The following is a 17327-nucleotide window of genomic DNA, read 5'->3' as shown; positions in this document are numbered from 1 at the left end:
TTGTAGTATTTCATTCAGACAAGCGTCAAGCCAGGTGGGACTTTAGATCTTTCGGTTTTTACTGTTGAGAAGCTGAGTTTCTGCGGGAAAGGACAGGCATTGCTGAGTGCCCGCCGTCCACCAGCCAGAGGCAGTGAGAGGCACCTTGTACCTAATCCTCACCCCTTTGGATCCCTCTAACCATCCCACTCAAAAGGTCAAGAACATGGAGCCCAGGGGCCCCAGGTGGAATGACCTGTCCGGGCCGCAGGGCAGGAAGCAGGGGAGCTGGGTTTGCACCACGTCCCTGGGACCCCAGGCCTTTCCCTGCCCCCTGCTGCCCCAGCACCGGGCTTGGAGACATTAGACACCCCAGTGCCCCCTGCACGACGGCCTTCCCTGGGCCTCAGGAGGGACGGGTGGCAGCCGACTCTCCAAACAGTCAGGAAAGAAGGGCATCTGTGGGTTGTTTTTCTTTCCCAGACGAGGAGGGGGCCCAGGGCTTCAGCGTGTCATCCCACGCACACTTTGACGGGGCTGATGAGTCACCGCACCACACAAGGAAGTTTTCCACGTAAACGTTTTGCGGGTGAACTTGTTTCCAGCCCTTTAAGGCAAAAATTTTTTTGTGCCTTTCTCTTTCTTCAAATAAGTCTTTAAAACATAAATGGGGGCTTCCCTGGTGGCGCAGTGGTTGAGAGTCCGCCTGCCGATGCAGGGGACACGGGTTCGTGCCCTGGTCCGGGAAGATCCCACGTGCCGTGGAGCGGCTGGGCCCCTGAGCCATGGCCACTGAGCCTGCGCGTCCGGAGCCTGTGCTCTGCAACGGGAGAGGCCACAGCAATGAGAGGCCCACGTACCGCAAAAACAAACAAACAAACAAAAAACATAAATGAGAGACAATCTCTTGACCAGGAAGACCTTCTGTTCTACAGGAGTCTGCAGGTCCCTTCCGCAGCTGGGTGGTGGGCAGCAAGCCCCCCGAGCCGGGGATGCTGGGCAGCTCTCGGGGGCCCATGCGGGGGGCGGGGCCGGCCTCGGAGGGGAGGGTGGCCTGCCGTTCTGGGTTTGCCTCCAAGGCTCCTGCCCGCCTGTTGGCTCAGAGAGAAGGCCAAACAGAGCCTCTGAAAAGAGCAGTGCCTGTCCCCACAGAGGGATTAGGTCCTCACCTCTCCCGGCCATCAGAAAATACCCAGTGGGCAGCCAACTCTCTGGATGGAAAGGGGTTTGGGAGAGAGGCTAATTGATCGGGAGACAAGGGCGGAAGTCCCATGGCCCTTGTCCCTCTGAGACCCCAAGGATGGTTTTGCAGAAGGCTCTGAAATGGACAGAGAGCCCGCCCCTGTCCAGGGTGCTAAAGCCACCCGGACGGAGCCTGCTGACCTTGGCGGCAGGAGGCCCCGGTGGTCTGTGTCCGGGTGGGAGGTGGAGAAACAGTGGGGACCAAGCAGATGCGTGGATAAGACCCTTTGGCAGAGTGGGCCGAATCTGCCCTCTGGGCTGGAACAGACGTCCAAGAGTGCGTGGACCCTGAAAAGCGCCCCCAGGAGACCAAGGGCCAGCTGAGCAATGGCCGAAGGTGGCAGGCTGGAGCAGACCATTGGCATCTGTTGGCTCTCGAAGCCTTTGTCAGCACCTGCGTTGAACTTTCCATCAGGGATGGTCTTTATTTCCTCAGAGGCCTCTCCGTCACGATGGACCCCGGGGGTTCCGAACTGTAGCTCAAAGTGGGGTTCCCAGACCAGCAGCCTCAACGTAGCCTGGAAACTTACTAGGAATGCAGATCTTCTGTCTTATAAACTGGAAAGTGGGGGAGGAGAGTGTAGCAAGGTGTGTTTTCCATGCCCTCCAAGTGATTCTGATACACAGCACAGTCGGAGAGCCACTGCAGTAGCTTAAAGAAAGGAGAAAGATGGGACTTCCCTGGTGGTCCAGTGGTAAAGAATCCGCCTTCCAATGAGGGGGGACGTGGGTTCGATCCCTGGTCGGGAAACTAAGATCCCACATGCCGCGGGGCAACTAAGCCCACACACCTCAACTAGAGAGCCCGCGTGCCCTGGAGCCCGTGCGCCACAACTAGAGAGAGAAAACCCGCACGGCACAGCTAGGGAGAAGCTCGTGCACCACAATGAAGAGCCCGCGCACCGCAGCGAAAGACCCCGCGTGCCGCAACTAAGACCCAACGTGGCCAAAAAAGAAATAAACAAATAAATAAAATTTTTAAAAAAAGAATAAAGGGGAAAGAGCAGCAGACGTTTATTGAGTGCCGACTGTTTTCCAGCCACTTCATCTGCTGCCCTATTTTAGTCTATACAGAGTCCCTGGGAGGTAGGATTGCGTCCCCATCTTGCAGACCCGAAAACTGACTCTCAGAGTAAATAACTTTCCCCTGTATCTGAGCCAGAATTCAGACCCAGGCCTGAGCCTCCTCTGTGTCCCTTAGGCCCCGTTGCTGGGTCCCTCTCGGCTTGCGATCAAGCAGGAAGGGCTCTTGCATTGCTCTGCCGGCCTCTCCTCCACTTGTGTGGGCAACTCGGACTTGACCGCCGTGAATGCCTCCCAGGTCCCACCCCTGGACTCTGTCTTGACCATGCCCTGGACCTGTCTGAGGGGCCTTCCTCAGCAAGGAAGGAACAGCCCCTGGTGCATCCTGCCTCCGCACAAGACCCCCGCTCGTGAAGGCAGGAGTCTTCCCCACGCTGATTCAAGCACACCCTCATTGCCTGCCTGGGCACACCCCTTGACGATCCGCTGCGGAGGAATTAATTAGGGAACTGGACCCTTTTCCAGGGTGCTGGTAAATTAAGGCGGCTTGTGGCAGGAGCCACGGCTCCAGCCCAGAGGCGGCAGCCCGACAAGGACTAGAGGCTTCCCACACAAAGGGATGAACGGATCGGATGCCTTTGAAGTGCTGCGAGCAGTAGATAAAGTTGTTAGTCAAGTAAACAGCGGAGGCCCCCGTTGAGATGCTACCGTCTGAAGCCAAGCCGGAGAACTCCTTATTTGGGGTAGAGGTTTCCCTTTATCGGACCCAAGGGCAACAGCCCTGTGCTGTCCTCTGCCCTTAAGCGCAGCCAAACCCGCTGGGGCCGGCCTCCTCCACAGGGCAGAGGAAAAGCAGCCTCTGGTACCTTGTTTGCATTTTGTAATTTATTTGGTGAGTTGCTAGCCATTGGGGGTGTTTGCTCAGAAAACAGCCTTTCCTGCTATTGATTAGCAGGTGGCCCCCACCGTGCCCTTCAGGATGTGGTTCAGCTCTGCACGGGGTTCCCAGCACCACTAACGTCATTGGCAACATCATTACAGGAAAATAATAGGATCTCCTTAAACATTCCGTTAAAGGTGGGGTCTCACCCACACCTTGGGTCGAGTTTACAATTAAGGAGAATCAGGACACGTCTCGGGGTATGTGAGAGGCTGGCGGGGGGGGGGGTGGCTTTGATCTCGGGAACCGTGGAAGTACGCGTTGGACCAAGGGGGCCGCCTCAGGGCAGGCAGTGGCCCCTGGAGAAGAGCTCTTTGACGCAGAGTGTCTGGTCAGGGACCCGGCTGTCTGGTCAGGGATGCGCCCGGTCACTGATGTATGGCGGTCACGGCGCCCGATGGCTGCTGCCAGAAAGACCTCCCAGAGGATCTGCACAGAAGGCTGAGGTCAGGCGAGAGGACTCCTGTTGGCTCGATTTTTCATTTTCTAGACGTATATGCTACCTTTGCCCGGTGATGTTTCAGGTGGCTTATAAAACACACAGCATGGGAACATCTATACTGATTGACATGGGGCCACTTCCAGGTGTTAAGAGAGAAAAAGCAAGATGCAGAGATCCACGTATGACGTGATGCCCTTTGCGTAAAACAAAACAAAAGCTAAGGACCAAAGAAAATCTCTCTCTATATTTGCATTTGATTAACCTATGGCCGTGGAGGAATATCTGAATTGGTATGTACGGGGGTGGACAGACTATTGGGCTCACTGCCTGGTTTTGTAAATACGAGGTTTGGGGGGACCCAGCCCCACCCATTTGTGCTACAACAGCAGAGTGTGGCCAGAAAAGCCTGTAACCTTTATTGCCTGACCCTTTTACAGAAAATGTTTGCCAACCATATGGTTTGTTTTTAGCATGGATTCTGGGGTGGGGGAGATGCAGGGGAGGCAGAGGTGAGGTTAAAAAACAAGCCAACAGGGACTGCCCTGGTGGCGCAGTGGTTAAGAATCCACCTGCCAATGCAGGGGACACAGGTTCGAGCCCTGGTCCGGGAAGATCCCACATGCCGCGGAGCAACTAAGCCCGCGCACCACAGCTACTGAGCCTGCGCTCTAGATTCCGCGAGCCACAACTACTGAGCCCACGTGCCACAACTACGGGAGCCCACGCGCCCAGAGCCTGTGCTCTGCAACAGGAGAAGCCACTGCAATGAGAAGCCCGCGCACGGCAACGAACAGTAGCCCCCGCTTGCCGCAACTAGAGAAAGCCCGCACGCAGCAACAAAGACCCAACGCAGCCAAAAATAAATTAAAAACAAAAAAGCCAACACGTGCGATATGGGCTAAATTTATGTACACTTTTATGGCAGGGGTATGCATGTGCACAGAAAGAGAATCTGTGGAGCGATGGTCACCCGCATACAGATGTGCAGGCGGTGAGCCCACACCTTGAGCTGTTATGCACTTTATTACTCCCTTCCTGGACACCGTTCTGTACTATTCTGGTTTTCCAGTGAACACGTATCATTTCAAAAATGAAGTAATCCTGGGAATTTTATTTCTTTTAAATTAAATGTATAATACACGGCTATGGCTTCCTGCAACAGTTTGAAACATTTCAGGTAAAGTTGAAGCTCTCTTTGGTCCTCCCCTCCCCACCCATATATGTGCAGCGTAGGCATGTAAATATATACATACACGTGTGTGTGTTTGCTTCTACACTTAACACGGTTCGTGGGGGTGGAATCCGTGGCAGGTCTGTTGGCTTGCCTTTGTTCCTTTTAACTGCTGTCTGGTGTGATGCTGCATGTGGCTGTAGTTTGTTCAGGCATTTCCCTATCGATGGGCACTTAGGGGTTTCTAGTCACCTTTATTTTTTCTCAGCAGTTAACTGTCTTTAATCGATGTCCTACTGACTTGAGTAGCTACCATTTATTGAGCATCTATAAGATTCAGCATGAAATATCACATTTAATCTTGTCAACAGCCGCAAGAGGCAGGCGCGACTATCATCCCCATTTTACAGATGAGGAAACTAAGGTTCAGACAGGGGATATGATTTGCCTGAGGCTGCACAGCTTATTAGCAGCAGAGGTCCGCATGCAGAGGTGCGCCACTCTGCACACACCTGAGGGCCACAGCAGGGTCGTGACTGAGCCTCTGAGCACCCCAGGAGTTGACGAGAGTGGAGGCATGTGAGCAAAGGCAGTGAGGGTGTAGCGCCAGGTGTGCTGAGCACGACTGGGGAGCCCCCAGCCTCCCTAGAGGGCTGTGACCAGGCCGGAAGGTGCGTGCAGCCCCGCCCTGGGCACTGCCCATTCCCCAGCCCCTGGGGTTAGGCCATGTGGAGACAGGAGAGCATTTCCAGAAGCTGAGAGCAGGTCCAGGACTGTACCTATGTATTGCAGCTCACGGTCTCTTCATTGACCATGACTCAGGACAATGAGGTGACCCTGAGGAGGGGTCCTGGTTCAGACAGCCGCTTTGACCCGGAGCAGGTTACTGTTGGGGTCTCGCGTCTGTACGGCGTGCAGGGGTCGCATCTGCCACCTTAGACTGGACACCGGGGCTGACCTCTAGCTGCAGGCTCAAGTCACCTGGAGATTTAAGCATTCAGTTCTGCGGCGTTCAGTGCACTCACACTGTGCAGCCACCTCCACCAGCCTTCTCTGGAACGTTTTCATCTTGCACAACTGAAACTCCGTCCCTGTTAAACACGGACTCCCCCTCCCCACTCCCCCAGCTCCTGGCAACCCGCGTTCTACGTTCCGTCTACTTTCTGTCTCTATGAATCGGATGACTCTAGGTATTGCCTCCTGTGAACGGAACCTACAGTGTCTGTCTTTTTGTGACTGGCTTTTATCTCACTTGCATGATGTGCTCAAGGTTCACCCATGTTGTGGCAGGTGTCAGAATCCCCTTCCTTTTCATGGCTGAATAATCCTTTGTATCCATAGCCCACATTTGTTTATCCGTTCACCTGTCGGTGGACACTTGAGTTGCCTCCACCTTTTGGCAATTGTGAATAATGTTGTTGTGCCCATTGGTGTTCAGATGTACTTTAAAATATACCAGTGGCCAAAGAGCCAGATGCCTCGGCTCCGCCCTGCCCACAGCAGCCGCCGAGTGGGATTGGCCTGGGGTTGGACTCTGTTATTGGAATGTTGTTAAGCCTCCCAAATAGTTCTTATGCGTAGCCAGGATTGAGAACCCTGGGACAGTTGTTCTGGGATGAGTTTAGTGCAGTGCCCGGCTGTAGGAAACCCTGGGCTGTCAGCTGGCGTAATGGGGGTTGCCAACCATGGGCAGATGTGTAAACCTCATGAAAGGAAAGAGAGGGCTTCCCTGGTGGCGCAGTGGTTGAGAGTCCACCTGCCGATTCAGGGGACGCGGGTTCGTGCCCCGGTCCGGGAAGATCCCACATGCCGCAGAGGGGCTCGGCCCGTGAGCCATGGCCGCTGAGCCTGCGCGTCTGGAGCCTGTGCTCCGCAACGGGAGAGGCCACAGCAGTGAGAGGCCCGCGTACCGCAAAAAAAAAAAAAAAAAAGAAAGAGAAATGCTGGAGAGGGTGTGGAGAAAAGGGAACCTTCCTACACTCTTGGTGGAAACGTAAATTGGTACAGCCAGTATGGAGAACAGTAGGAGGGTTCCTCAAAAAACTAAAAATAGAACCAACAATGATCCAGCGATCCCACTCCAGGGCATATATCCAGAAAAGACGAAAACTCTAATTAGAAAAAATACATGCGCCCCAATGTTCACAGCAGCACTGTTTCCAATAGCCAAGACAAGGAAGCAACCTCAACGTCCATTGACAGAGGAATGGATAAAGAAGGTGTGATACATATATACAATGGAATATCACTCAGCCATAAAAACAAATGAAATAATGTCACTTGCAGCAACATAGATGGACCTAGAGATCATCATAGTAAGTGAAGTAAGTCAGACAAGGAAAGACAGATATCATACGATATTACTTATATGTGGAATCTTAAAAAAAAAAGATACAAATAAACTTATTTACAAAACAAACAGACTCACAGACATGGTTACCACAGGGAAAGGGGTGGGGAGGATAAATTGGGAATTTGGGATTAACATATACACACTACTATATAAAAAATAAACAACAAGGGCCTCCTGTACAGCACAGGGAACTATATTCAATATCTTGTAATAACCTATAATGGAAAAGAATCTGGAAATATATATATATATTATATATATATAACTGAATCACTTTGCTATACACCTGAAACATTCTAAATCAACTATACTTCAATTAAAAAAAAAAATAAAAGGAAAGCGCGCTGTGTTTACTCTGAGCCAGAGCCCACCTCATGACTCTTTGCCGAGGACCCTAAGCCAGCCCTGTGCTGACGTCCTCCCGAATCCTCCTTGGAATTCCCTCTGCAGCTTCTCTGGGTGTCTAGGCGGCTCCTCATGGCATTAGTGATGGTGCAGGCGCCCAGGTGTGCAGGCAGCACAGGACCAGGGGCTTCTGCGCTCGGGTGATGGGCTGGAGGCAGGCGTCAAGCGTGGACGCCAGCTTTTCCAACCCTGAGGGAACAAGAGGAGACAGGAGGTCAGGTCTTCCCCAGCAAGAGAAAACCTAACCAATTCCAAGCCGAGGGTAAGCTAGGAGAAGCCGCTGAGAGCAGGGGCCCCGGCTGCCACCTCCATAAAATAAAAGGATGGGAAGAGTCAGCTCGAAGGGCTGAAGCGGACCAGCAGGGTGGCCAGGAGCCAGGCTCCCTGGGGTCTGCCTTGCTTTCCTGCTCACCAGCTGTGTGGGTTTCCCATAACAAAGTACCACAAACTGGGTGGCTGAAAACAACAGAAATGTAACCGCTCACAGTTCTGGGGCCAGAGGTCCAAAATCAAGGTGTTGGCAGGGCCATGCTCCCTCCAGAGACTCTAAGGGAGGTTCCCTCCCGGCCTCTTGCAGCTTCTGGTGGTTGCTACACTCCTTGGCGTCCCTTGGCTGGTAGAGGCGTTGCTTCTGTCTCTGCCTCCACCTTCACCTAGCTTCTCTCCCTGTGTATGTGTGTGTCTTCCCCTGGCCTTTTTATAAGGACCCACCCTAATCCAGCATGACCTCACCTTCACTTGATGGCCTCTGGAAAGACCTATTTCCAAATAAGGTCACATCCACAGATACCAGCGGTTGTAGGACTTGGACATACCATTTTGGGGAACATAGCTCACAACACCAGCTGTGTGGCCGCAGGCAAGGTGTCACTCCCTCACTGCCCCCTTCTCTGTATCATGGGTGCAGAGCAAGCATGCCTCCTAGGGAGGAACAGACGAGGCACCTGGGGTTGGGTTCAAGAGCATCTCTCTTATCTGGAAACTGCTGGAAAGTGCAGACTCCCAGGCCCCATCCAGCTCTACCGAGTTAGAATCTGCCTTTTAACAAGCTCCCCCTGCAGGTAGTTCATGTGTTTGCCGTGGGCTGGGAGGGTTAAAGGATTCGGTGTAGTAGCTGACAACAGTGGAAGCCCTTCCTACATGTTTGCCGCTATTTCTTTCTTTCTTTTAAAGAACAGGTGTCATTTTGTTTTTAATTTATTTGTTTTTGGCTGTGTTGGGTCTTTGTTGCTGCACGCGGGCTTTCTCTAGTTGTGGCGAGCGGGGGCTGCCCTTTGTTGCAGGGCTTCTCTTTGGTGCGCGGGCTTCTCACTGCGGTGGCTTCTCTTGTGGAGCACGGGCTCTAGGCGCGCAGGCTCAGTAGTTGTGGCTCGCGGGCTCAGTAGCTGTGGCTCGCGGGCTCTAGAGCGCAGGCTCAGGAGTTGTGGTGCACAGGCTTAGTTGCTCCACGGCATGTGGGATCCTCCCAGACCAGGGCTCGAACCCGTGTCGCCTGCATTGGCAGGCGGATTCTTAACCACTGTGCCACCAGGGAAGCCCAATCATTATTTCTGATTCTTATTCTCCTCCCTTTGACAAATACTGAGAGCACCTTCCATGTGCCCTCAGCGGTTCCAGCCACCACACAGAACAGTAAAGAAACAGACAAGGCATTATCCCTGTCCCCAAGGAGCCAGAGCTCAGTGAGGAAAACAGCCACCTAAAATTTTCTCAGTGCAGTCAGTCAGATCCGTGGGATGATTGGATTTTGCCAAGGTTGCAGCAGGCCCCAAGAGCCAGGTAGGATGTGGTACCCAGCTGCAAGCCTGGCACCAAGACCAGTACATCTCCTCACCAGCCAGATGCATGGTTGCCCAGGCAACCAGGCGATGCTCCAGAGACGATGAGCGGGACACTGTGCCCGAGTTTCTGCTGTTTCCTTGGAAGCAGTAATGTCTGCAGGAAGACCGTCTCCAGTGGGCACTTAGGGGGCAGAGTGCCATGCTCTTCCCCCTTTTTCAAACAAATTGCCCATCTCCCCAGGACCCAGCTTTCCAGGCAGATGTCATCCAGACGCCCGGCTGCAGCCAGTCTGGAACTGCCCCTGGGCTCAGCCCTCCAATTTAAAGGGCTTCTTGTTCGTTTCAGCAGGAGGCAGCAGCATCGATCAAGGCAGAGAAAGCACTCAGGTGTGCCTCTCAGAGTGGCACGGTGGTTGGGGACTCAGGATCCGGCTCTACCTGGGTCCCAGCTCCAGCTCTGGCTCTTACTAGCTCCTTGACTTAACCTCTCTCAGCCTCAGACTTCTTATCTGTAAAATGAAGCTAATTATACTGCTCCCACTGTTGGGTCGTTGTGAGAATTTTTATAAGTGTGCCCCCAGAAGCACACTGGGTTGGCAGAGGTGGTGAGTTACCTGGTACACTCCTCCATAGCCCCAAGTGAGTCTTGAAGGAATGAGGAGGTCAGAGGCCCCCCTGTCTAGGAATCAGGGAAGCCAAAGAAGTCAGCCACTTGGTCATTCTCCCTGGGTGTGCAGAGGACATCTGGGGACAGCCCCTGCAGGCCTTGGAGGGAAAGTTGGAGGAGATGGGCAGCGTGCCGCTCACATACTGGCCCCAGCAAATAGGCGTTGCCTGAGTGATGGGAGAGCCAACGAGCACGTCACTGGTCCTCTGGGGCATGCTAAGACTTTAGGACAGCCTGCCCAATAGAACTTTCTGCAGTGATGAAAATGTTCTTTATTTGCACTGTCCAGTGTGGCAGCCTCTAGCCACGTGTGGCTGTCCAGCCGCTGGCATGCGGCTAGTGGGACTGAGGCGCTGAATTTTCAGTCGTATTTCATTTTAATTAGGTTCAGTGTAAGTAGCCACACGGGACTGCTGGCTCTCGTGTCGGGCAGCACAGCTTTGGGACACCCCCTGGAAAGAAGTTGTCACAGCCAGCCCAGCTCCCGCCGGGCTCCTTTTTCTCATTGGCTCCAGGAGCGCCCTCTCCTTTAATGACGGGTGGGGGGAGCATGCGTGCTTGCGTGAGCCCGAGCTTCGGAGGCTGCAGCAAGCGGCTTAGCAACCGCCCCGTCAGCGGGAGGCGTGGTGCCCGCACATTCTGAGTCACACCTCTCCTGGAGAGGGGCGCCTGCCCGGGGACGGCTTGTCTCCCGTGGAGGAGCCGACGGGCTCCACTTTCCCAGGCCGGAGAACCCGGGCGTCTGTGGTTGTCTCTGCAGTATAGCAGCTTTTGCTGGAGAGATGGCGGATGTTGCCCAGGTAACGCCCCCTTCCTGATAAGCAGAGGGCGAAGACTGCAGTGGAGGAGCGGCTGGCTCTTCCTGCTGGCTCTGTTGTTTCGGGAGAGGGTGGGGCTTAGTCACAGATGCCGGGAGCCCTCCTGAGTCCTGCCTGCTCTGGATCACTCACCCACAGGACTTGGTGGGTGATAAGAATGAGCGCTGCTGTTTTGCGAGGAACAGGGCTAAGTGTTTATACATATCATCTCATGGAATGGGCATGGCAAGCCTTTGATAGTGGTTGTTCTCATCCCACGTTGCAGACGAGGAAAGTAGGGTGTCAGTAATACGCTGTAAGTTCCACGAGCACTGGGATCTGTCTGCTTTGCTCATCACTGGTATCCTTAGGACTTAACTCAGTACTTGCCACAGCATACTAGACGGTTCCCAGTAACTGTTATTGGATGATTAGATAAATGGATGGATGGATGAGTGGATGGGTGGATGGACGGATGGATGGATGGATGGATAAGTGAATAGGTGGATGGGTAGATGAAGTAGAGCTTAGATTTGGACTGAATTCTGCTGATTGCAAAACCTGCACTCTTAACCACGAAGCCATACTGCCTCTGACTTTTTTTTGATGTCCTCCACCTACCTGGGTTGGGATTTTTTTCTTTAACACCTTAATGAAGGTGTAATTTACATGGCATAAAATTCACATATTGTAAGTGAATGATTCAATGATTTTAGTAGATTTATAGGGTTATGTGACCATCACAATGCAGTTTTAGAGTATTTCCATCATCTAAAAATGCCCTCATATCTGTTTGCAGCCTAATAATCCCTGTTGCCACCTCCCAACTCCAGGCAATAACCGTTCCACTTTCTGTCTCTCTAAATTTGCCTTTTCTAGACGTTTCCTATAAAAGGAATCCTCCAGTAAGTCTGTTGCATCTGGCTTCTTTCACTTAGCATATTGGTGAGATTCATCCATATTTGTAGCACATATGAGTGTTTCCATCCTTTTTACTGCCAAGTACTATTCCATTGTCTGGATATACCATGTCTTGCTTATCCATTCATCGGCTAACGGACATGTGGGTTGTTTCCACTTCGGAGCTGTTATGAATAATGCTGCTCTGGACATTCACGTGCATGTCTTTAGGTAGAGTCTGTTTTTCTCTTGAGTAGATTTCTAGGAACAGAGTTGCTGGGTCATATGATAAATTTATGTTTAATGATTTAAGAAACTGTCAACCTGTTTTCCAGTGGTGCTGTACTGATTTACATTCCCAGCAGCAATGCACAAGGATCCCATTTTCTCCTCATCCTTGTCAACACTTGGAGATACCTGTCTTTTGGTTCCAGCCAGCCTAGTGGGTGTGGAGCAGTAGCTCTTTATGGTTTGAACCTGTGTTCCCCTGGTGGCCCCTGATCTTGAGCTGCGTTGTGCTGTTACTCCTTGGCTGGGTGGGGTTCGACCTTTCCAGCCATGGGTTAGCACACTTTTTCTTTAAAGGTCCAGACAGCAAACGTTTGGGGCTTTGTGGGCTACATTTGATTCTGTTGCGTCTTCTTTTTGTTGTTGTTGTTGTTTTCCCCTGAACAACCCTTAAAAAAAAAATGTGAGACCATTCTTGGCTTTCTTACACAAAAACAAGCAGGGAGACAGTTCCGAGGTTCCTGTCAAAGGAGTCCAGCAGCCCATCCACTCCAGACACGGCAAGAGGTCACCCGCCCCTTCTGGTGACGTGGGCTCAGTGGAGGGACCATAGGGCAAAGCTGAGGGCCGGGCTTCTGGGTGTCAGGGTTCCAGAGGCATCCCCAACGCAGTCCCACCGTGATTCATCACCAGATGAGCTCAGCAGAGCTCCTGGGATGAGATGTGCTGATTTGACACCCAAGGCAGAGTGACTAGGCCCCCACGGTCCTGGGCAGGCCTCCCTCTGTCCTGTGGCTGCCCTGTGCCAGGGCTCAGAGCCTCTTCCAGGAGCCAGCCACCTACCCACACCCCATGAGCACCGTGTCACAGCTGCACTGCCCCCCTGCTGCTCCCACCAGCTCTCAGAGCCTTGGAGACGCGTTCTAGCCCTCATCCCAGACCGTCAAGCGTCCTTGCAGCCCTCCTCTCGGTGTCTCTTGGTGAATCTGCGCCTCCTCTCCACCATCTGCGCTGGCCCTGACCCATGTAATGGAAAGAGGGAGACCTCTGGGGTCCACCAGAGCCGGTGTGTACTTGTGAATTGCCCCTTTCTAGCTGTGTGACCTTGGGCAAGTCATGTCACCTCCCGGCCCTGGTAGTCTTGTGTGTAAACAGGAAACTAGAGCCTGGGGCAGAAGCTGCAGACGCCCTACCTCTTGGCATGGCTCTGCCCTGAAGACTGTAAACACGGTGACTCTGCCCTGGGGGCACGTCTTTTCCTGGCTGTGGGAGCATTTTGGCCTGGGCGCAGGGCAGCCAGAAGTCCAGGAAGTTGGTCGGTAAACAGGGCCGCTTCCTTGCTCCTTGGGTGGGTCAACTCTAGGGCGTGATCCACACTGTCTCCCAGAGGCCCCCTCAGGACTCAGCCTTGTCCCCACAGTGGTGGCGTTGCCTGTTGCCCAGTCCTAACACTTGATGATGCTCTGGCGGTGACTGACTGCCTTCTTCTCCCAGTCTCACTCCCACCCCTGCACTGATGTGTCCTCCATTACCTCCCCAGTAAATAAACCAGCTGCGCTCGGGTCTTTGTCTGCGGTTCTGCTCCCAGGGCCTATGGCAGGTCCCCAGCTCCTGGGGTTACTGTGAGGGTGGAGTGAGATGATGCCCCGAAGTGCTCTGCACAGTGCCTGGTGGGTCGTTGAACGTTAGCCCTTGTCAGCTCCTGGGAACCTCTGGTCTTGAGTGCAGCCTCTGTGACCACTGTCCTTGGGACGCGCCTTAAGCAGGGGCTCGTGGGAAAGCTGTTGACCTCCGCGGCCTGTCAGGGGGGCTGTGTCTGTGAGCCCGAGGCTGGGCACGCCTGTGAAGGGGCTCGCTGGGGCAGGCGGCGCCCGATGGGCCCTCTCACCTGGGCCTCACCGTCTCGGTGACATCGAGTGTGGGTCCTGAGGACTTAGGGGCCGAGCTCACGGCCGCCCACCCCCACGGGCGAAGTTTAACTGAGGGCCAGCTGGAACAGTGCTCACCAGAGGTTAGTGATGGCTATTTCTAGGTTGTGGGATTTTCGAGACCTTTTTTCGTTTATCCTCTTCTTTGTGCTTTTCAGTGTGGTTTACATTTCTTACAGTGAGCATGCCTCGTTTTCACAAAAAGAGTGAAGTCATTATTCTTTCAAAAGTAAACAGCTTGCCGCTGATTACGAGAGCGGGCGCTTAAGTGCAGACCGTATTCCAGTCTAGCATCTACCGTGGGAATGCACGGCTGTGCGTCCTTGTGGTTTTCTTTGGGGCTGAGTATACGGTGAGTTTCTGTGACCATTTCATGGTCATTTAAAAATTAAGCAATCCTCTGGGCCCAGAGCAGAACCGCAGTGTCTAGGACTCAAAGGAGCGTTCATCTTCGGGGACGGGCCGGGTTCTTGCCTTGGGAAGTGTCTCTACCGCTTCAGACTTCGGGCACTTTGAATTTGTATAGACGTGGTCATGCTCCTGGCAACACCAGTCAGGTAACTGGGACTGAGGCTGATTACGGTCCCGGGGGAGCCTCAAGAGGCTAGGTGCGCCTCATCACGAAAGTCACGGAGTTCAGCAAATACTGCTTGTCACCATCGTCTCCATCAACAGTGTATTTATTATTCACTGAACACCCACCCCCAACAGGAGTTACCATGCGTTTCTTCCAGCCCTTATAGGATCTAAAATGATTGACAAGTAAACGTTTCTACTCTTTCCCATTCCCTACTTGATGAAAACTGTGCTGTCTTCACGTCAGAAGCTTGAAGATTGATACAGCCACTATGGAGAACAGTACGGAGGTTCCTTAAAAAAACTACAAATAGAACTACCATACGACCCAACAATCCCACTACTGGGCATATACCCTGAGAAAACCAAAATTCAAAAAGAGTCATGTACCAAAATGTTCATTGCAGCTCTATTTACAATAGCCTGGAGATGGAAACAACCTAAGTGTCCATTGACAGATGAATGGATAAAGAAGATGTGGCACATATATCCAATGGAATATTACTCAGCCATAAAAAGAAACGAAATTGAGCTATTTGTAATGAGGTGGATGGACCTAGAGTCTGTCATACAGAGTGAAGTAAGTCAGAAAGAGAAAGACAAATACCGTATGCTAACACATATATATGGAATTTAAGAAAAAAAAATGTTACGAAGAACGTAGGGGTAAGACAGGAATAAAGACACAGACCTACTAGAGAATGGACTTGAGGATATGGGGAGGGGGAAGGGTAAGCTGTGACAAAGTGAGAGAGTGGCATGGACATATATACACTACCAAACGTAAAATAGATAGCTAGTGGGAAGCAGCCGCATAGCACAGGGAGGTCAGCTCGGTGCTTTGTGGCCACCTAGAGGGGTGGGATAGGGAGGGTGGGAGGGAGGGAGACGCAAGAGGGAAGAGATATGGGAACATATGTATATGTATAACTGATTCACTTTGTTATAAAGCAGAAACTAACACACCATTGTAAAGCAATTATACTCCAATAAAGATGTTAAAAAAAAAAAAAAAAAAGCTTGGAGAGAGGGAGGGAGGCAGTGGGGCCGGCAGAGTGTGTGGAAGGAGAGAGAGAAGGAGGGAGAGGCAGACTATGGAGACTGACATAAGAAAGGTCTGGGATGACTATGGGAAATAAACTTAGATGTAGTTAACTAAGCGGGTGATGGTGGTGGCGCAGGGGTATGATTAGCAAATAAGAGGCCCCAGAACATCATGCAGTGTGGGAGAAACATGGGAGAAAAAAACGGGGTGCTGTCCGGGTCACTGAGGGTTGTCCATTTCATTCCTTTAAAGTTTTTCAGAAGAGGCAGGTTGAGTATCGCGAGTTCCCTTTGGGTTATGTGGTTGTGCTGTTGGGACTACACTTTTGACTGTAACTCCTCACAGAGGGGGGGCCACCTGGGTCCAGGATTTATAAGGGTTCCACATTGGAAGAGGCCACAGGGTATTTTCATGCATAATTTGCAGAAGATGAGGCTGAGGCTCCGTAGGCGAAATACTTTATGGGAAGAACCAGGCCTGTCTGATCTTACAGTCGACCACCTGTTCCACCACCACGCCTCACTCAGCACAGAGAACTACCCAGTTGGATGCAGAATTTGTCCCCCAAATGCTTCATTTTAGGCCTTGGCTTCCAAGACCCTTTGTAATTCTTAACTCAGAAACTAAGTGGTCGGGGAGACACTGGTGGCCTACAAGCTTCTCTTTGAGCCTCGGGGCCAGTGGGGGACCCTCACCTCCTCCTGCCCTCATTCAGACTTTGGTTCAGGGATTGTGACATGTCACCCAGCTGGCTGCTGGCTCAGTGACATTAAAATTAGGTTTTCCCCAAGGAGCAGAGAGCACTTAATGAAGTTTATCCAGTTAGAGAGAGAGATGGCCAGGCAAGCCAGGCGGCAGTGGGGCAGGCCACTGCGGAGCCGGGGGAGCGCAGGCTGGGACCTCGGCCTCAGAGAGGGCTTCTGTTTCCATGATGTCAGAGGGCGGAGCCAGCCCGGCCTCATATGGACAGAGCCGCGGCCACTGCCCCAGCCGCTCGCCAGCTTTGGATGCGGAGGTGAGAACGCACCCATCTTACTCCCCAGGTGGAAGCTGAGGACCATTCTGGGCTCGGTCCCCACCTGGCTGGAGCTGAATTCCAGGCCCCAAGCCTGTCTGTCAGGTTTCCCAGCTGAGCACAGTCTCCAAGGGGACCTCTTAGGGTCAGGGTGAGCAGAAACAGTGCCTCCAATGCAAAGAAAGTGCCTTTGTGGACCCGGAATGCTTCCCCTCCTATTGCGTTTGAATACTTGGGGAACAAGTTTGGCAAAAGATATAACCTGAAGGATAAATAGCTTTATCTTTTTTTTTTTTATGTCATTGGAAAAGGAGTGGAAATTACTAGCGTTCAGGAGGCCTGACTATCTGCAAATGCGGCCTTCGACTTGGGGCAAGACTGTCCCTTCTTTGGGGGTCGGATTCTGATGGGGCTGGGAGGGGTCCAGACGTGGGGCCTTTCACATCCAGTACATCTGATTCTTTGATCGTCTTGTATATTCCACCCCTGGCCTGTTAATAACACGTGTGGGTCTCTTTTCTCTCCCAACCAGAAAAAGATTTACAAATACAAGAAAGTCCTGAGTAACCCAAGCCGTTGGGAAGTCGTCTTGAAGGAGATCCGAACTCTGGTGGACATGGCCCTGACGTCCCCCCTGCAGGATGACTCCATCAACCAAGCCCCACTGGAAATCGTCTCGAAACTGCTCTCAGAGGTAACGCTTCCCCGTGGCTTGATTTCGCACTGTGCCGTCCCATTCCCCACCCACGCACCCCCCGCCACTTTGAAGTCGGCTTCCTTTACACCTGCTGAGTACCACCCGGTACCAAGCAGCAGAATCGAATTTGAGTCTGTG

The 17327-nt window shown here is 52.5% G+C and overlaps 1 protein-coding gene across 1 annotated transcript in view; it reads left to right on the top strand.

Annotated features, from left to right (window-relative positions):
- CMIP (c-Maf inducing protein) overlaps nucleotides 1-17327 on the top strand; it is a 236709-nt gene that overhangs the window by 167237 nt on the left and 52145 nt on the right. Inside the window, exon 4 of the mRNA XM_027119169.1 lies at nucleotides 17025-17186. Within this exon, the coding sequence (XP_026974970.1) occupies nucleotides 17025-17186 (162 nt within the window). The remainder of the gene's footprint in view (nucleotides 1-17024; nucleotides 17187-17327) is intronic.

Source organism: Aethalodelphis obliquidens, unplaced genomic scaffold (assembly GCF_003676395.1).
Source record: "Aethalodelphis obliquidens isolate GAN/ISIS:26980383/991018 unplaced genomic scaffold, ASM367639v1 scaffold20, whole genome shotgun sequence".
Lineage (NCBI taxonomy): Eukaryota > Metazoa > Chordata > Mammalia > Artiodactyla > Delphinidae > Aethalodelphis > Aethalodelphis obliquidens.
Note: the sequence above shows the minus strand (reverse complement) of the source record. Positions and strands in the feature narration are given on the sequence as shown.